Source organism: Mustela erminea, chromosome 2, assembly GCF_009829155.1.
Source record: "Mustela erminea isolate mMusErm1 chromosome 2, mMusErm1.Pri, whole genome shotgun sequence".
In the NCBI taxonomy this organism is placed as follows: domain Eukaryota; kingdom Metazoa; phylum Chordata; class Mammalia; order Carnivora; family Mustelidae; genus Mustela; species Mustela erminea.
This window is the reverse complement of record NC_045615.1, coordinates 63,563,713-63,585,307: the sequence shown is the minus strand read 5'-3', so window position 1 is coordinate 63,585,307 and position 21,595 is coordinate 63,563,713. Positions and strand designations below refer to the sequence as shown.

The 21,595-nt window shown below is 34.0% G+C and overlaps 1 protein-coding gene across 3 annotated transcripts in view; it reads left to right on the top strand.

Moving 5' to 3' along the window:
• The window catches only part of TBCK (TBC1 domain containing kinase), a 210,077-nt gene that overhangs the window by 81,578 nt on the left and 106,904 nt on the right, over positions 1-21,595 (top strand). For all 3 annotated transcript variants that reach the window (XM_032333075.1, XM_032333076.1, XM_032333077.1), the window contains exons 12-19: positions 108-207; positions 3,868-3,917; positions 4,100-4,229; positions 5,228-5,326; positions 7,131-7,193; positions 7,692-7,818; positions 9,006-9,056; positions 10,792-10,875. In XM_032333075.1, the coding sequence (XP_032188966.1) occupies positions 108-207; positions 3,868-3,917; positions 4,100-4,229; positions 5,228-5,326; positions 7,131-7,193; positions 7,692-7,818; positions 9,006-9,056; positions 10,792-10,875 (704 nt within the window). The remainder of the gene's footprint in view (positions 1-107; positions 208-3,867; positions 3,918-4,099; positions 4,230-5,227; positions 5,327-7,130; positions 7,194-7,691; positions 7,819-9,005; positions 9,057-10,791; positions 10,876-21,595) is intronic.

Here is a 21,595-nt window from a genome sequence, read left to right as displayed (position 1 = left end):
TTGATGAGGGAATGATGATTTAGAATAAATTTTATTTTCTAGCAGAAGCAATAAATCATTTTTTGTGTTCTCATTAAAATAATTATTTTTTTTTAATCTCTTTTCAGTTTTCTCTTTGAAGATGGTGAAAGCTTTGGACAGGGTCGAGACAGAAGCTCACTATTAGATGACACCACCGTGACATTGTCCTTATGCCAGCTAAGAAATGTAAGAATGATGTTTTGACAAATCTACCTCATATTTTTTCTTTTTTTAAATAAAACCTTAAAGATATACATGAAGCCTTGAATTTCTCCCTGATCTCATAAAATATGTCAGAGGTTCTTTAAGGTATATACCCAGGAGTGACGTTATTGGGAAATAGGATCTGTACATCTTCAGCCTTAGTACAAACTGTTCAATCATTCACAAATGGAGTTGTATCTTTTCCATTATTGGATAAGGTTTCTCATTTTCTGTATACTTGGTAACACATGATATTATCAAATTTTTACAAAATTATTGCTCTAGAAGCACCTGAGTGGCTCAGTTGGTTGAGCGTCTGCCTTAGGCTCAGGTCATGATCCTGGGGTCCTGGGATCAAGCCCTGCGTGGAACTCCCTGCTCAGTGGGGAGTCTGCTTCTCCCTCTCCCATTGCCCCTCCCTACCCCAACCCCTGCTCCTGTTCTCTCTTTCTCTCTTAAATAAATAAACCTTAAAAAAAATACATTGCTCTAAAAGGTATAGAATATTTTGCTATAATACTATTTTGCTATAATACTAATTTTGCTATAATACTAATTTTAATTCCCTGATTATAATGCAGTTATGAATCTCTTCATATTTCTTGGTAGTGTGTTTACCTCTTCTATATATTACTAGTTCATATCTTTTGTCAATTTTTCTACTGGGTGATTTCTTATTGATTTGAGGACTTCAAAATATATATTCCAAATATGGAGTCTTTGTTGGTTATGTGTAGTGCATATATCTTCTAATCTGTGGCTTTTCCTTTAACTTTTGATGGTTTCTTTTAAGGAATATGATATTACTAGGCATAGTTTTTTCTTTTGGTATTTATCCTGCTTGATGTTTGTAAAGTTTCCTGGATCTTTGTTATTTCATGTCTTTAATTTTGAAAATTTCCAGAAATTTCCTCCTTTCTCCTTCTTCTGATTTCTATAACACATAGGTTTCTATAATACATAGGTTACATCTTTTGATTCTTTATTAGAATTTCTATCTCCATGCCTATATTACCCACCTGTTCTTGCATGCTCTCTGCTTTTTTCCTAAGAGCCCTTAGCATATTAATCAGAGTTATTTTAAATTACTGGCCTTATAATTTCCAAGTCTCTGACAAATCTGAGGCTGGTTCTATGGCTTGCTTTGTTTCTTCAGAGTGTCTTTTTCACATATTAGCATGCCTTGCCATTTTTTGTTGAAACCCTAACATGATTTACCAATAAAAAGAACTATGGTAAATAGGCCTTTAGCTCACAATGTCGTGTTTATCTAGCTGTTTACTATGTGTGCTTTTTTGTCAGAGACTAAAATTTCCTCAACTATCCTTGCACTTATTCCCCCTGGTGATTTTGGGTTTCCCTAGAGACTTTTTTTTTTCCCTAGAGACTTTTTAAAATAGAGTCTGAGACCTGCATGCAGCTCTTTCAGCTGGAATCCCCTTTTATACTGGAGCTCTGTTGACATGGGTTTTAAGGTAGGGAAGGGAAGGAGTTCTGTAGTCCTATGGTTAGGTCTCAGCCCTTTAGCAAACCTGTGTCTCTGGGCTGTGACCTTTATACAAAGCTTTTCAGCTTCCCTCCTTACCTTATTAGGAGAGACAGGACAGCTAAAAGGAATCTGAATTGGGTATTCTTCTTCCCTACATCAATCACTCAGGCTGACTAAAGTTGGATGTCCTCCCCTCTGCCCCCAACACACCCAGTTCTTTCTTGAATATAGCAGGGTCTCCTCCAGTCTGGCTGCCTGTTAATCAGATGCCCAAGTCTTTGTCCCATTGTGCTTAAAACCTTAGGCCATGATTATCAATACATTTTATTTCTAGCTTATATCCTTTATCTCTAAGCCCAGTTTTCGGTCTCACATCATTGATTTTCCTTATATTTTTAGGCTTTTCCTGTTAGTATTTTACATATTAAGTAGTAGGAGGGAATTAGAATCTCTTACCTGCCATAATGCAAGGAATAGAAAATCTAAATCTATAATTATTACTACACGATACACTAAGCTTATCATCTCTTTGAAAAGAATGTGTATAGTAGATAAAGTAAGTAGCAGTACAAAACAACAAACAATAAGTTACATCCAAATACATGGTTTTGACCAATTTGGTTTTACTCTTAATTTGCTTCTTTAAATATAATCAAAGTATATGAACATCAGTTAAATAAATACAAGGCTTCAATTTTACTTTCTCAATGACCTTACATTTCCACTTTTGAAATTTAAAATACTTTTAATCTATGATTATTTAAAAAAATGTTTATGTTGCTGATTTTAAAAATAATATGGAAACCAAATAAGTTTTGTTTCTACTTTTCTATATTTTTGCCCTTTTTGTACTTTTAATATGCTACATTTTTAATATAAAAAAAAGCAGAAAAGTTACTTGTAATATTTTGACTTTCAGGACAGTAAAACCCAAATTTTAAAACAATGTGCATATTAATAATGGGGTAAAATTTGAGAAAATCTTATTTTTCTACTTAGAATTTCAATCCACAAAAGAAACACCTAAAAGTTTAGAGGAAAAATGGCATAAATCTACAGCACATCAAATTTTAGAAAAAAGTCAGGCGTAAAATCAGGGTTTGCCAGATTCTCAGTTGTGGGTAAAAGATTTTTCTTCAGCTTTTAAAAATTCTGAGGCTATTCAGCTCAGGTCATGATCCTGGAGTCCCAGGATCACGTCCCACATCGGATCCTCTGCTCGGCAGGGAGCTGGCTTCTCCCTTTGCCCCTCGCCCCTCTCATTCCCTCTCTCTCTCAAATAAATAGTCTTTAAAAAAAAAAAATTCTGAGGCTAACTCACATGGTTGAGTACACAATAACTCTAATCAACAGAAGATCGATGCTGGCTACACACAGAGCTTGAACTTCTGTGTCAATCCCCAGAGGAGCAGATACTCTGCCCTCGAGTTGGAAGATGAACTGAAGAGCAGAGCAGCAGGCAAGATGGCATTAACTTTAATCACCCTACTTAGGATGTGTCTTAGATTTTACTTTACTATTGCCTGCTGCCTTATGCTTTTGAAGAATATCTATAATCCTGGCAATGGTATTATTTGGAGTAACATTATTATAATAAGTTTGTGAAAAAATAATTAAGAAAATTGAGTTTTGTCAGCTGATTTACCAGCTATTTGAGTCATGCATGTTCAACGTATGATGTGAGAAATTCTTCCGAATCCTTTTTTTAGCACCTTACTTTTGTTTTAGTTTGTATTAATATCAAGGCAGAAGTAAATTGGAGTCAAGTTCTAAATTAAGGGATGTGTATTAAAAAGTACTTTTTTATATATACTTCACATAATTTAAAAAATGTTTTATTCATTTATTCAATTTTATACTAATTTTAGCAATTTTGCATCCTGTTTGGAAAACTATCATAATAGGTATGCAACATTTATGAGAACTCCCTGAAGGTAAAAAGATAAAAAAACAAAGAATATTCTTTATAGCTAAACTTAATCACTGCAGGCATGATGTATTTGCATGTTTACAATAAATGAATTTTAAATTCTGTTGTAGTTTTCCTGGTATCTTTATAAATATATAATTTTACCTTATTCTTCCTTTTAAATAAAGATCAGTGTTTCTGTCTCAGATCTTAAGTATCATAAATATTTTCTCTTTAAATTCAGAGATTAAAAGATGTTGGTGGAGAAGCATTTTACCCACTACTTGAAGATGAGTGAGTATATATATATATATTCTTTTTACCATTATTTTTCTTTTCTCTTTCTATTATATTGATAAGAAGCTTGCATATTTTTTTGGAAAATTGTTTCCTAAGGAGGATACAAAAATGTGATGTTCGGGTTTTTTTATTTTATATGTTTTGTCAATTTTTCTGCTCTTGTTTCTCTATTATAGCCAGTCTAATTTACCTCATTCAAACAGCAATAATGAGTTGTCTGCAGCTGCCACTCTCCCTTTAATCATCCGAGAGAGGGACACAGAGTACCAACTAAACAGAATCATTCTCTTTGACAGGCTGCTAAAGGTAGGATTCTAAAGCATAAGGTGTAAAGAGTCCATATGCAATCTTTATTTTTTTATTTCATTGGTAATTCTTAGGGAATCTTGATGTCATGAGAACACTAATTCTTGTGACCCATTTTATCTGATTAATAGTAAAAATGATACATGTTAATTGTAAATAAAACTAAAAAGTAAAAACAAGATGAAGGAATCTATGCAAAACCGCATTAGACAAAAGATATTTAATATCTTTTTTTAATATTTAAAAAACATTTAAAAATCAGTAGGGAAAAGGACTATCATTGAAACAGAGAAATGGATTAAAAAATAATAAAAATAAAACTAGTCAGTAAATCTACTAAAATATGTATCCTTATTAGGACTGAAAAAAGTAAACTTTTTTTCCATATTGAATTAGCAAAGTGAGGAAATGTATATTGAGATTGGAACTCTCATTCTTCTGGAATAAGTGTAAATTGGTTAAAACATTCTATAAAGCTATTTTAAATTTTATATTAAGAGCCTTTAACAGGATCCATACCCTGTGTCCTATTAATTCTATTCTAGAAATTCCTCCTGAAGTACAAATTTATAAAAAGACAAATTTACATGCAAGCTTATAGAAGTAAAACCATAATAAAAACTTACATTTACTGAATACTTTCATGTTACTAGGTATTTTACAAAGTGTCTTATATGTTATTTAACATATGAGGTTCAGAATATTATTTTCCATAGGATCCACTCATAATTCTTTCAGAACACAAAATAGAGAGGGATGATTAAAAACAGCAAATTCAGCTCCTCTCTTTGATTGTACTATATAAGATTTACAGAGGTAGGGAACTATTCCACTGCTAACTTAATATGTATTAATAACATCAGGTGAAATAATTTCAGATACTTGGAACTTTATTGAAGGTCACCTTCAACTTTATCACTGGTATATTCAGAATTGTTTAGATTGAAAGAAGGCACTTAGTAACTTGAGCTATTTTTCATATCTTTTTTTACCTATAGGCTTATCCGTATAAAAAAAATCAAATCTGGAAAGAAGCAAGAGTTGACATTCCTCCTCTTATGAGAGGTTTAACCTGGGCTGCTCTTTTGGGAGTTGAGGTAAGAAAGAAGAGGTTAGAAGCTGATCAATCATGTTAAGAAAGAAGGAAAGTACTTTCTGAATATATATTTTCCAAGTTATTAGAAAATTATGTAGTAAAATTTGAGTATTAAGATTTTTTTGCAATTTTTAGTGAAAGGAATAGAGGAAAAGAATAGAATAGAATAGAAAAATATGAAGTCTTGTTAGATTTATGCTATTTAATATTTAATGGGACTCAAATTATATTGATTATTCATTTTAAAAATTGAATATTTTAATATACATATCAGTTATAAATATATAGCCCTGCTTATAAAGTATGTTCATTTATAAATAGGACTGCTGGGCACCTGGATGGCTCGGTTGGTTAAGCATCTATCTTAAGCTCAAGTCATGATCTCAGGGTCAAGGAATCGAGCCCCGTATCAGGCTCCTTGCTCAGTGGGGAGCCTGCTTCTCCCTCTGCCTCTGTCTCTCTCTCCCTCTGTGTCTCTCTCTCAGTCTCTGTCTCTCCTGAATAAATAAATAAAACCTTAAAAAGAAAAAAGCAAATAGGACTGCTTAGTATAAGGAGAAATATTCCACTCTCATTTGAACCTTGTCAATAATCATGAATATAATTTAGTTCCTTTTGGCACATATGTCTTCCCAGCACCATGCTTCCAGGAAAAATGCTACTTTGTCATCTGTGGTACCTTATGGGTGGCAGTGAGAAGAGAATAAGGTGTCACATTATTAGAGTTGACTTGAAGTACTAACAGAGAGTCTTTAGTGGCAGCAGTCATGGTAATGGGCCAAATCTTTGCCATTATGTTTGCATTTCCTGTCTATTTCTTTGTCATCCTGCCTTCCTGTATTCTCTTATAGATATCTTCACGTAATTTTTTGTGTGCAAATTCTCCCAAGTATTTTTAATCCTTTTAACTCTCTATTGAAAAAATTCTTTCCTTTATTCCTGATTTTTTTGGTGAAAGTCTACAAATATCTTTGAGTTTGGTTGGTTGCTTAATAAGAATGCCTTTTTTTCCTACCATATGGTAATAATTAGAATCGTAGAACCATAAAATGTTAAAATTCAAGAGTACTTCCAAGGTCAGCTTGTCCAAATGTCTCATAAAGTAGATGTGCCCGAGATGCTGATAATAGCATGTAGTATCAGAGTTTGAACTCCAAATTCCTAGCTCTTTCTCTACCATAACAGAAAACCAGAGAATTAAGAATTGTTCTGTGCTTGAACCTAGAACATGACCAAAATTTGAAGTAGTTTATGTAATTATTCTTTCTGTAACAGTATAAATGGAAAATATAAGTGATCTCTTTATTTCATTCTTTAATTTATCCCAAACCTCTTCCTTCTGGTGCTGAAATCCTTTAAACAATTTTATTTTATTTTTGCTTTCATTTCCAACTTTAACAGGAAAATTTCTCAAAGGATGACTCCGCCCATTTTTTAAAAAAATTTCTTCATGAAACTTACTGTGTGTGAGAGGGCAATGAATAGAGCACAACAAAGCTGTGTTGTGTTTTGGGGTCTAGGAGAATATCTAAGCATATTCATTAAGTGACTCTTTCAACTGTACTTGTCTTCCTGTGCATATAATTCAAATGACTGCGTTAGCAAAATAGTAAATTGTCACAGACTTTCATCACAGATTGTAAAAGATGTGAAGAATTTTCTAAGAAGATGCTCTGGGTTTGAATGTGCCTATCTGTAATTGGGTTTATTTTCAAAGATAGATGTTTTTAAGAACTGTATTTTGTCTAAATCAATAATTTGTTAAAGATATGATAAATTAATATATCTTCTCATATTTTTTGCAGGGGGCTATTCATGCCAAGTATGATGCAATTGATAAAGATACTCCAATTCCTACAGATAGACAAGTACGATTTAGATTTTCTTAAACAACCCAAGATAATTCTGCCAAATCTTTAAATTTTAGAAGGGCAAGAGGAATTTTCTTAATTACGAAACTCAGCAGCCTTCATATGTATATATATGCATGCTCTTATTTTACTCACAAGTTAATGAGTTAGAATTGTTCTAAAGGAGTATATAGACCAAGTAACTTTTCCTAATAATTGCACTTTTTTATCTGAAGAATTTGCCCTTTATTTAGGCCAGGATGTAAAGGAAGGTTTTTTGAAAACTTTACTAATATATGCCTTTTCAATAAAATGGTCTGCCTTTTTTCTTTAAATATACATACAACTTTCTTGGTGTTTCCAGAGGAATAATATAAAATTTAAAAACTTCAGACACCAGGATTATGTAGATGGTCTATTCTGATATTCAGGATACATTCTTTCCTTTTCCTCATCTTGAGGTTTATTGGAGATCACTCTATTTCAGTTCCACCTTATTGTTTTGCTGTTTTACAGATTGAAGTGGATATTCCTCGGTGTCATCAGTATGATGAACTATTATCATCACCAGAAGGTCATGCAAAATTTAGGCGTGTATTAAAAGCCTGGGTTGTGTCTCATCCTGATCTTGTGTATTGGCAAGGTAACATTTTCCCCCCATTATTAAGATTCTTTCTGAAGTGCCAGAAGCATGTTGCATGACTGACAATTTAAAATTTTAAAACAAATTATCAAAATATCCTTAGCTTTGTGGAAAGCTATTACTGGTTTTCCATTTTTTGAGAGAACTTTTTTTTAAAACTTTGTCTAAATGCATAGTGGATATCTTTAAATGCATGATATTTAATGAAACAATTTGCCATAATACTGATTAGTAAAGTAGGAAGAATACTTTGTGCTATTGTACTCTTTGGGGACACTATTTTTAATGCTATGCAAATAATAAAATAATATTATACCATAAATAATTTGGGGTTAATTGATATTCTTGTCATTTAACGATTTACAACCTGGAACTGGAGAATAGGATACCACTCTACACTGCTTATTTTATTTATTATCTCTCTCATTAAATAACTTTAATGTTTCATGTCCTTCATTTTTAGCCCTTCTCATTATTATTTTTGTAATCCTTGATAAATTCATGAATGAGATGCCCATTCTTCCCAGTTCTATTTTTTAATTTGCTGTGATGAACAGTAGGGGTTTTTTTTTATTTTAAATCTCAATTTCTGGCAAAACTTAAAACAAAGCTATTATATTTCCTAGCCTTGTCCCTTTTAGAGTTCCGTATCTTCCAAAAAATTATAGATAGATTTGTGTACCTACCTCCCTTCAACATGATAACGTATGAGCAGCATTATTATGAATAAAAGACATATGTAACATATTTGTATTTTAGTGTACAATTTTAGTAAGATTGCTTTTCATCATCCCAGAGAAACTTGTAAGACAAATTTCCATCTCCAGGATAAGGAAACATGCTTGGAGATGTTACAATGATTGCCAGGATCACCTAGGGTCAGAGATGAGACTATATAGTCCAAGCCTTCTATCAATTTTACATTTTTCGACTACTGTATTTCTCACTTTAATTCAAAATAATAGGTAATAATAACAGTATCTGATCTGTATTGGGCATATACTATGTGCCAGTCATTGTCAATTACTCCTCACACTACACCATGATGTGTAATATATTTCTGGATGAGTAATACTTAGAATGCTTAATCTATATAGAAGTAATTCAGGGAACTTAATAAGGTATGTATATACACTTATACTGATCTTTATTTACTGAATTCTTTACCCAAAACTCCTTTCCATCAGGTCTTGATTCACTTTGTGCTCCATTCCTATATTTAAATTTCAATAATGAAGGTAAGCCTGTTTATCATGTAAATAATCACTGTACATATTTTCATAAAATATTTTATTCAAATAGGAAAGGTTTGTTTGTTTTTTTTAATATTTTATTTCTTTATTTGACACAGAGAGAGAGAGAGAGAGCACAAATAGGCAGAGAGGCAGGCAGAGAGAGGGGGAAGCAGGCTCCCTGCTGAGCAGAGAGCCTGATGCAGGACTCAGTCCTAGGACCCTGAGATCCTGATCTGAAGCTTTAACCCACTAAGCCACCGAAGCGCCCAAAGTTTTTGTTTTTGTTGTGAAGTACTTGATCTCTTCCTAGTAGATACTGTAAATTTCTTTTTTTTTTTAAGATTTTATTTATTTATTTGACAGAGAGATAACAAGAGCAGGAACACAAACAGGGGGAGTGGGAGTGGGAGAATCAGGCTTCCCATGGAGGAGGGAGCTCTATATGGGGCTCAGTTCAGGGATCCTGGGATCATGACCTGAGCCGAGTGCAGATTCTTAATGACTGAGCTGCCCAGGCACCCCTACGTACTGCAAATTTCTGTGAAATAATCTGTTAGACTCATTTTAGAGGATGTGAAAGATTAACTTATTACTAGAGTTTCAGTTGTAACAAGACAGTGACTAGAAATTTAGGGGGAATCTGATTATGAATTCATCTTCTTTTGTGCCATTTAATGAACTTTGGAGAAAATTTTGACTTCTTTAGAAACTAGTTTTAGTATATGTATACTTTCTAAACAGTTTGTAAAGAAATAAATAGTGGTCTTTTTCTCCAAAGCTGATCATTTCAATCATTTCTTAATGAAGACTTTTCTAATTCTCCTTCTTGAACCCATACAGCACCTTATATTTCTGGAAGTTTATCTTGTGTATGTTTTATATTTTAGTTATTTATATACTAACATAGTAACCCTTTCTTTGGTTAAAAGTTTTTTTTAATGACAGCTTTTTAATTTTCTGTCCCCCTCTTATAATGCTTCTTTATAGTAGGTTTTTCAAAAAATATTTGTTAAATTTAATTGACTCTAATCACTAATGATATCACATCTAGGCTGCTACCCTATATAGCATAAATCTCTAGAAGTCTGAATCTTGGATTTCCATCTTTTATAAATTCTATTTCAGGTCAGAATTTACAGAGATTTCAGGAATTGAGTCTAGAGATAGCATAATACCAGAGAGCTAAAATTTCGCTATTTGAGTGATTTTTAAAATGCACTGTTCTCTGACATCAATACTCATTAATCTAGACCAGAGATTTTGCTATGTTTAGTTAAGCATAGTCTACTATTACACATTCTGATCCAAGAATATTAAGAGATCTTTGTTTGAAAGAACAGTTTATGACTAGAGCTCCTAAATCTAAAGTTCTCAGACTCTTTTGTTTGTATCAAAAAAAATTAAGGATCTTGAGGTCTGTATGACTCATTAATAATGACCAAGTTTAGATATTTTTTTTAAGTATGAAGTTGTGATAATAAAAGTTTTTATTGTTGTGGGATAAAGATTGCCATACTCATTTGAAACTGAAAAATTACTAGGATGGTTATCTTTTGTCTTTCCAAAATATTTTCTGTTTTAAAAGATAGGGGGTTCTCTCCCACTTAATTTTGTGTTTCCATCAATTGTTAACATTATTCTTGTTTAATAGTAGATTCAAAGTTCGTGTGCTGAGTGACTACTGACCATTTACCCCATTAACTAATTTGCTATATATCTTTGCCTTATTCTTTCTTAGCCTTGGCTTATGCATGTATGTCTGCTTTTATCCCCAAATACCTGTATAACTTCTTCTTGAAAGACAACTCACATGTAATACAAGGTAAGCAAATGTCTTTACTTGTCTTTTTACAGAGTAAGTTCTTAAGTCAAAAATAACCAATGCTAAATTAAATTTATGATTGTGACCCAATAAAATACGGTAATAGTCCATCACTAAAACCCATAAAGAGACCATTAGGTTTAGTCTTTCTTCCAAGTCCATAAAGAATTATGGTATTTTTCTAATGACTACTATAACCAAAGACAATAGGAAGGAAGTTGCTTTTTGCTTTTATGTTAGTTTAGTAAAGCCATCCAACTTCAAGAGCCATGTAATGTCAACTTCTGAGAATTTATGAAGTTATGTATTATAAGAGTATATCTTGTATCTTATTGAGATATGTTCAATACTTATTCATAGTTTCCTTATTACCTTTATCAGTAATGTTTATTATATAATTAGCAGTATACTCTTTAAGATTCCAGCGAAATCCAAAATGAGTGGATTTAGTAACACCTTGAATGATACCAAGAGATTTCAGAGACTATATGATGCAAAACAAATAATTTACCAAATAGTGACCAAAACAAACTGAAAAGATTAAAGATAGAAAATATTCATGTAAGTATTTGTGCATCACAAAATGCGATTCCTTAATCTTTAGTTAAGTAAAGTCAGAAATAATGCTATTATTTTTAAAGCTAATATGAACCCATAATATTAATTGAACTTTCCTATATAAAGTCTGGAAAACATCTTTTCCCAAATTTATCGGGCCTCTATTAAAGCATACTGCCTAGCCAGATTACTGTACTTTAAGAAAGATGAAGATATTTGGAGAATCCTCAAATAAAAGCAATCAAAACAGAATTTATATAATAAAAAAAAGTATGGTGACTAAATGTTGTAATAATAAAACAAAAAACAGAGTTTATAAAATGAATTGGCTAGCTCTCAGAGGGCCCTACATAGCTTCTATTATATTGGGGTTTTTTTTTTGTTGTTGTTCTTTATAGTTTCCTTTTTCAAAATACAGAAAGGATTTACCTCTAAAAATTTAGTTTCATTTTTCTAGTAATTGTTTTAAAATACAGATGAATGTATATATTTTATATTGATAATGAATTTCCAACTTGAAAACGGTAAGTTCTTACACTTTTTAGCTGCAAACTTTTTAAATACACTTTAAAAAGGTTTATTATACAAATAAGCAAGACAAGATCTTGTTTCATGTAAGTACAAGAGAGACCATAATATCCACAACGTGAATTTGGACTTAGTCAGAAAGGCGAAAACCACTCTTAATTTGTTAGATTAACCAGTAATATATTTTAACATTTAATATTATAATTAAAAGACTATACAATTACTTAAAGTTTATTTTTGTTAATGTTAATATTTTCTCACGTATAATTTCTATAAATTTGTGTTTGAAATCTTGAATTGTAACTAATCTTAAAACTTTTCAAAGCTGCAATAAATGTTCTTTAATATTATGATGAATATGTATATTTTCCCAAGAGACAGTAAACAAGGTATCTATTTGTTCAGTTTTTGTATTGACCATATGTTATATAAGAAAAAAGCAGTTTCAAAAAAGAAAAAGAAAAAAAGCAATTTCAAGTAAGTAATTCAGTAAGTAATTGCTCTGCACTGACTCTATGCCAGGCACTACATAATAGAAGTTCCTAAGGTAATTAACACTCAGTCCTTTTCCAAGGGATTTCATAGTGTAATATAGGAAGTAACTATGAAAATAACTACTTATAAGTCAATGAAATAAATATACATACTGCTATATTAGCACAGAGGATGAAGTTGTGGAAGTTATTTTGTGGGTTTTTTTTTTTTTCAAATTTTCTTTTCTTTTTGGTAGCAAAGGAAACAGCATATCTAGAAAGGTTTCATGAAAGGTGATATTTATTGATGAATTTGATATTAGAGTAGGAATTTGCTTGGCAAAAGAGAGAAAGAAATCCTTAAGACAGAGCAAGGAAGAGAACTGTAGTAAAAAAAGTCCAGAATAGGTTGATAAAATAACCAGTAGTCAAATCTGATGCCTGAAGGCCAAAAAAAGCTGAAGGATGGGATGAAACAGGATGCCGATTATTGGTTACTAAAGTTTATGAAAGAACAGTAGTTTATTTTTCTTCAAAATGCTTCTTTTAGGCTTAGAATTAGAAATATTCGGCTCTCATTATATTGTTTTCCTTCTTTGTGTGTCCTCCCCTCCCCTTTTGTTATGTAGTATTTTTAGCTTTAAACTTCAAAGTGACATTGATTTTTGATTAGCATCAATAACATATGCACACTTTTTCCCCCATAAGATTTGAAAAATCCGTATATCATATGAAATCAATCAACAGCTATTTGCAGAATTGCATATTCATTGAGTCATTGAATTGTCTCTACAGAAACCAGTTTCTATATTGGATAGCACTTTTAAATGTTATTTATTTGTTTTTATAATTATATACTAATAGAATTTGGAAGTTTTTTATTTTAAAATCTTTCACAAAATACAGTATTTACATATTCCTAAGATTCTGAAATGCTCTGTCTCTTACAGAAGAGACAAAAATTATGTTTAGTCAAAATACCCTGTTTTGTTTGTTTACCATGATCCTATTAACTTGTTACCTGCAGACATTTTTTTTTTTAAAGATTTTATTTATTTATTTGACAGAGAGAAATCACAAGTAGATGGAGAGGCAGGCAGAGAGAGAGAGAGAGGGAAGCAGGCTCTCTGCTGAGCAGAGAGCCCGATGCGGGACTCGATCCCAGGACTCTGAGATCATGACCTGAGCCGAAGGCAGCGGCTTAACCCACTGAGCCACCCAGGCGCCCCACCTGCAGACATTTTTAAGAAGATAAAAAATTTACTTCTAGCCTAAATGAATAGTCTTTATCATTTTTGACACTATCAAATTAATCCCCAGTAATGTTACTATTGAGTTGATAAAGTACCAATACACAGGAATTTTTTTAAAAATACACTGGTTAAACAGCTCAAGGTTGGACTTCTAAATTAAGATCCTTAAAATTACTCTTAGACTCAGAACCTTAGAGTGCCAGCTGGATTGAAAAAGGTGGAGGGATCTGAAAGGGATAGATTGGTTAGAGTTGCAGAGATATTGGAAAACAGGCTTATAACTTGCAGGACAGACATATCTTAGGCTATTGAAGAGGAAAAAAAGGAAGCTTTCGGCCAGCGAAAAAAGGCAGCCGTTTAATTATTAAAAATGGGAACTAATCCTATATGGAAAACCCAACTATACTGAAAGGTCCCCCACTAATGGGTCCGTGATTAAAGGAGTGAGACTGATACAAAGCGAAGGTCAAACAAAGCTTTATTCCATGCCAAGCATCAAGAATCAAACCAACCCAACCGGACAGGGCTGTGTCTCCTACAGAGAGCGCGACCCTCTTTGCCTTACAGACTAGCCTTTAAGGGCATAGGCCATGTGGTTGGGCCTGGCGGTGCACAGGTGGCTAATGAGATTGTAACACACAGAGAAAGCTGCACAGTCATGTTAGGTCACACATAAGTGACCAATTGAATTACAGTTTGCCCTATAGTAGACATTTGAACTAGTCTATCACCTTGGTCAGAATTGGCGCCCAAAAGGCACCCAAAGGGCGGGGCCCTTATTCCTTGGGAGCTAGGGAGACAGTATGCGCCCCCACTGATTGGATGTCTCCACGTGCCCTGACCCACCCTTGTATTTGGGCTTTGTTACCTGGGACTTGTTTCCTGGACTTGTTTTTCAATAAGTCCCCTGGGGGAAAGGGGGGCAGGGACAGTTTAAGTTTTACTGTAGGAACAACAAAGTTATTGTTTAAGCAAATGGAAGCACTCTGGCTAAATAGGTCCTTACATATACATTTATGTCTTTTTTCAATTAAGGAAGGAACAACCTAGAAAATTGGCCTATAAACTTATAAACTATACTACTTCAGAGTCATTCTGCTGTATGTTGTCCACCAAAACAGCCATTGGAATTTTGCTACAACTTTAAACATTCTTGTGGCTGTTTACTTATTTTTTTAGAAAGATTTATTTATTGGTCAGAGACAGAGAAAGCAAGAGAGCACAAGCAGGGGAAACAGCAGGCAGAGGGAGAGGTAGAAGCAGACTCTCTGCTGAACAGGGAGCCCGATGCTGGACTCAATCCCAGGACCCTGGGATCATGACCTGAGCTGAAGGCAGACACTTAACCCACTGAGCCACCCAGGTGTCCCTCTTGTACTGTTTACAAAACTAATATTTACACTTGGACATTTGGAAAATGTTTTTTCTATAAGTCAGAAAGGGAAAGGGAGAAAGAAATACCATGTAAACCTAGGAAATAAAATTGCATGAAAAATTTCCCAATATTCTGTTTTCCTGTACATGTTTCTAAATCCGTTGGGGAAAAGGATGTTGTCTTCTCTGTAATGTCTCTATTATTTAATGTAGTACACCACTTAGCTAGGATGGCTGGATAACTAAACTGGGGTATTTTTCAGAGTTTAAAAGGCACACTAACTGCACTAGACACTGCACCTACTGGTGGCAACTGGAACTCTCCATGTAATCAGGATGTATGGTCACGCTGCACACAGACATTGAGTAAGTTTTTGAGTAGAGAAGGAAGAAGGAAAATAGACTAAAGTTGGCGTCTAAAGGCCAGCTGTCAAAATAGGAGGTTAATATAAATCTCCTTTCTCATCAAACAATAAGAAAAAGAGAGGGAGATGCATTTGGTTATGCATTTGGAAAAACAGTGCATTGCTTGTTTTGGGTTGAATAAACATCTTTGTCATGGATGGCTTTAATGATAGCATATTGGGAGAGAGTAGGAAATACATTGAACTTACAACCTTGCTGTTTTCCAAAATGTCTTACATCTTGTGACTAAGGAGATTTTTCCTAAGACTGAAAATGTTCTGCCTTTAATAGAAATAGTATGAAAACTGTTGAGTGAGATTGTTTCTATATTTACCAGAGCAGGGTATATGAACCAAAAAGAAAATAGCTGACAAGTATAGGCCTGAAAATTATCTTTCTCTTCTTTTGAACCCCCTCTTTTCTTTTTGACATAAAGGTTGATGCTTGTTCTTGTGGTTTTAGATAGCAAGCCAAATTTTACAACTGGCAAACTTTGAGATGTGAGATAATCTAATTTGGGTTCATTTGCAGAAAAATAACTTTGATTTCTTTTGAGTGCTATGCGTCCAAATGGCACCAAATGAATTAGCTTAGGCACATTTTATTTGACAAGAGATTTATGACTCTCTGCATATTTACATACACTTAGCATCTTCAATGCCTAATGGAAAATAATATATAGCTACAGAACTTTTAGAACCAAGAATGCTATCTTTGATTTGGGAGCTGAGGAAATCTCTTGCTTTAAATCTCTCCCCTATCATCCTTCACCTTCTCCTTACCCCATCTAAGGCAATGAAAGAAGAAAGACTACTTAGAAAGGAAAAAGTAAGGATACCCATATGTGGGAACTTACTGAAATTTCATCTTGTATCCATTTTATGAAATTGTTTTTGAAAACAGATGACTTATTTATAAATAGCTGTACAAAAATACGGTAGTGTCATACAAAAGCCTTACACTGTCATTTAAAAGTATGTAATGAATTAAGAAACTGTTTTAAATGAGACGTATAAGAATTTTTTAATCTGAAAAGATTAAAAGGGAAAAAGACTTTATTTTATATCTCACTGCAGAAAATTAAAAGGTATAAAGTTTCATTAAAACACACAAAAAAACTATATTAGACGTGGTTTTGTGCATTAGTGTGATATTAAACTTCACCTGAAGTCTAAGGGAGATTTTCGAAAAATCTTGATTTATTTTTCTTTTCCTTCCATTTAATTTTTTTTAATGTATCATGTACTCTTTGTTTCAGGGATACAGGTATGTGATTCATCAGTCTTAGACAATTCACAGCACTCCCAATAGCACACACCCTCCCCCGTGTTGATCACCCAGCCACTCCTCCCTCCCACTCCCCTCCACTCCAGCAAACCTCAGTTTGTTTCCTGAGATTAAGAGTTTCTTATGGTTTGTCTCCCTCTCTAGTTTTGTCCTGTTTCATTTTTCTCTCCCTTCTTCTATGATCCTCTGTCTTATTTCTCAAATTCCTCATATCAGTGAGATTATATGTTATTTATTTTTCTCTGATTGACTTATTTCACTTAGCATAATACCCTCTAAGAGCTTCATCCATGCTATTACAAATGGCAAGATTCCAGTTTTTGATGGCTGCATAATATTCCACTGTGTATATATACCATATCTTCTTTATCCATTCATCTGTTGATAGACTTCTAGGCTCCTTCCATAGCTTGGCTATTGTGGACATTGTTGCTATAAACATTGAGGTGCATGCACCCCTTTGAATCTACATACATCTTTGGGGTAAATACCCGCAGTAGTACAATTCCTGTACTCCTGGGGAGCTCTATTTTCAACTTTTTGAAGAACATCCATACTGTTTTCTAGAGTGGCTGCACCAGCTTGCATTCCCACCAACAGTTTAGGAGGGTTCCCCTTCCGCCACATTCTTGGCAACATGTGTCATTTCCTGTCTTGTTAATTTTAGCCATGCTGACCAGTGTGAGGTGGTATCTCATTATAGTTTTGATTTGTATTTCCTTGATGCCAAGTGATGCTGAGCACTTTTCATGTGTCTGTTGGCCATTTAGATGTCTTCTTTGCAGAAGTGTCTGTTCATGTCTTCTGCCCATTTCTTGATTGGATTATTTGTTCTTCAGGTATTGAGTTTGATAAGTTCTTTATAGATTTTTGAATACTAGTCCTTTATCTGTAATGTCATTTGCAAATATCTTCTCCCATTCTGTCAGTTGTTTTTTGGTTTGGTTGACTGTTTCCTTTGCTGCACAAAAGCTTTTATCTCGATGAAGTCCCAATAGTCATTTTTGCCGTTGCTTCCCTTGCCTTTGGCAATGTTTCTAAGAAGAAGTTGCTGCAGCTGAGGTGGAAGAGGTTGCTCCCTGTGTTCTCCTCAAGGATTATGATAGATTCCTATCTCATATTTAGGTCTTTCATCCATTTTGAGTCTGTTTTTCTGTGTGGTGTAAGGAGGTAGTCCATTTTCATTCTTCTGCATGTGACTGTGTCAATTTCCCCAACACCATTTGTTGAAGAGGCTGTCTTTTTTCCAATGGACATTCTTTCCTACTTTGACAAAGATTAGTTGACCATAGAGTTTAGGGTCCATTTCTGGGCTCTCTATTCTGTTCCATTGATCTATGTGTCTATTTTTGTGCTAGTACCATACTGTCTTGATTATTATAGCTTTGTAATAGAGCTTGATGTCCAGAATTGTGATGCCACCAGCTTTCGTTTACTTTTTCCAACATTCCTCTGGCTATTCGGGGTCTTTTCTGGCTCTGTACAAATTTTAGGATTATTTGTTCCATTTATTTGAAAAAAAAGTTAATGGTATTTTTATAGAGATTGCATTAAATGTATAGATTGCTCTAGGTAGTATAGACATTTTCACAATATTCATTCATCAAATCCATAAGCATGGAACATTTTTCCATTTCCTTGTGTCTTCCTCAATTTCTTTCATGAGTTTTCTGAGTACAGATTCTTTGCTTCTTTGGTTAGATTTATTCCTAAGTATTGTATGGTTTTGGGGGCGATTGCAAATGGGATTAACTCCTTAACTTCTCTTTCTTCTGTCTTGCTGTTGGTGTATAGAAATGCAGCTGATTTCTGTGCATTTATTTTATATCCTGACACTTTACTGAATTCCTGTATGAGTTCTAGCAGTTATGGGGTGGAGTCTTTTGGGTTTTCCACATAAAGAAATGTATCATCCAAAGAGTGAGAGTTTGACTTCTTTGCTGATTCGGATGCCATTTATTCCTTTGTTGTCTGATTGCTGAGGCTAGGATTTCTAGTACTACGTTGAATAGCAGTGGTGATAGTGGACATCCCTGCCGTGTTCCTGACCTTAGGGGAAAAGCTCTCAGTTTTTCCCCATTGAGAATGACACTTGCTGTGGATGGCTTTTATGATATTAAGGTATGTACCCTCTATCCCTATAATGTGAAGAGTTTTGATCAAAAAAGGATGCTGTACTTTGTCAAATGCTTTTTCTGCATCTGTTGAGAGAATCATATGTTTTTTGTTCTTTTTTTTATTATTAATGTATTGTATATCGCTGATTGATTTGCAGATGTTGAACCCACCTTGCAGCCAAGGAATAAATCCCACTTGGTTGTGGCAAATAATCCTTTTAATGTACTGTTGAATCCTACTAGCTAGTATTTTGGTGAGAATTTTTGCATCAATATTGATCAGGGATATTGGTCTATAATTCTCCTTTCTGATTGGGGTGTTTGGTTTTGAGATCAAGGTAATGCTGGCCTCATAAAATGAGTTTGGTAGTTTTCCTTCCATTTCTGTTTTTTTTGGTACAGTTTCAGAAGAATAGGTATTAATTCTTCTTTAAATGTTTGGTAGAATTCCCCTGGAAAGCCATCTGGCTCTGGGCTCTTCTTTGCTGGGAGATTTTTTTATTACTGTTTCAATTTCCTTACTGGTTATGGGTCTGTTCAAGTTTTCTATTTCTTCCTGGTTCAGTTTTAATAGTTTATATGTCTCTAGGAATGCATCCATTTCTTTCAAATTGTCTAATCTGTTGGCGTATAGTTGTTCTTATGGCCCTGGGTCAGGCTCCCTGCTCATCAGGAAGCCTGCTTCCTCCTCTCTCCCTCTGTCTGCCTCTCTGACTACTTGTGATCTCTGTCAAATAAATAAATAAAATCTTTTAAAATAATTTAAAAAAATAAATAAAGCCTTTATATCCTTATTGATCTTTTGCTTAGATGATCTGTCCATTTCAGTGAGTGGAGTGTTAAAGTCCCATACTATTATTGTATTTTTGCCAATGTGTTTCCTTGATTTTGTTATTAATTGGTTTATATAATTGGCTGCTCCCATGTTAAGGGCCTAGATATTTAAAACTGTTAGCTCTTCCTGTTGGGTAGAACCTTTAAGTATGATAAGTCCTTCCTCATCTCTTATTATAGTCTTTGGTTTAAAATCTAATTTGTCTGATATAAGGATTGCCACCCTATCTTTCTTTTGATGTCCGTGGTAAATGGTTTTCTACCCCCTCACCTTAACTCTGTTGGTGTGTTTGGGTCTGAAATGAGTCTTGAAGATAGCATACTGATGAGTCTTGTTTTTTAATCCATTCTGATACCCTTTGTCTTTTGATTGGGGCATTTAGCCCATTTACATTTAGGGTAACTATTGAAAGATATGAATTTAGGGCTACTGTATTGCCTGTAAGGTTACTATTACTGTATATTTTCTCTGTTCCTTTCTGGTCTGTCACTTTTAAGCTCTTTCTTTGCTTAGAGGACCTCTTTCAGTATTTCCTGTAGCGGTGGTTTGGTGTTTGCAAATTCTTTTAGTTTTTGTTTGTTCTGGAAACTCTTTATCTCTCGTCCTCTTTTCAGTGACAGCCTAGCTGGATATAGTATTCTTGGCTACATATTTTTCTCATTTAGTGCTCTGAGTATATCATGCCAGTCCTTTCTGGTCTGCCAGGTCTCTGTGTATAGGTCTGCTTCCAATTTATTGTTTCTACTGTTGTAGTTTACAGACCTCTTGTCCCGAACTGCTTTCAGGATTTTCTCTTTGTCTCTGAGACCCGTAAGTTTTAGTGTTAGGTGATGAGGTATTTACCTATTTTTATTGATTTTGAGGGGTTCTCTATGCCTCCTGGAATTTGATGCCTGTTTCCTTCCCCAAATTAGGGTTGTTCTCTGCCGTAATTTGCTCCAGTATACCTTCTGCCCTCTGAGGGTCCTGAGACCGCACTGTCCCAGCAAGGATTCCACCCCTGCTTAGCCAGTGGAGCAACATCCCTCAGTGGAGCAGACTTCTAACTAAAAGTTCTGATTTTGTGTTCTACTGCTCTGTCCCTTGCTGGTAGCCAGCTGATGGAGGCTCCCTCTCCCCGCATTCTGTCTTCTCAAATATCACCTTGGATTCACTTCTCCACCTGTCCTACCTTCCAGAAAGTGGTTGCTTTTCTGTTCATAGAGTTGCTATTCTTTTCTTCAGTCTCCTGTGGATTTCATAGGTGTTAAGAATGGTTTAATAACCATCCAGCAGAATTCCTGGGACCAAGGATGAAATTTAGGTCTCCTATTCCTCTGCCTTCTTGCTCCTCCCCTCCGATCTTGATTTTCTTCTTTAAAGAATAATATAACATTTAACCTTACATAGTCACCTGTTTGTTAGAAAATACTATGTAGGGGGTTATATTATGGCTCAGATGTATATCTTCATTATTAGAAATCACAATTAAAATGTCCTGTGAACATTTTAAGTCAGCAGTAATATCCTTGAAATTCTTTATTTTGACTACTGTTCTGTTTTTCTGAACTATCCTTAAATTATCTGAGGTTGATTTATAAATCAAAGGACATTTGCATTTCAATTTTTAAAAATTTACTCCCCAGACCTTTTAAGTACATTTTGAAATAACTTAAAATATCACAGAGTGCTGACTTCATCAATTCCACCATATCCCATCTTTAAAAAAATTGTTCTGAATATAACAAACCATAGTATATTTCATTCCAAAGCCTGTCTTGAGCAACCAAAACTTTTTCCAGCCTTATGACTTATATTTCAATGAGATGATAGGTAGTATATAATATATAAAGATATACATACTTGTGTGTATTTTTTAAAAATACATATGTATTTGTGGGTATTTTATGT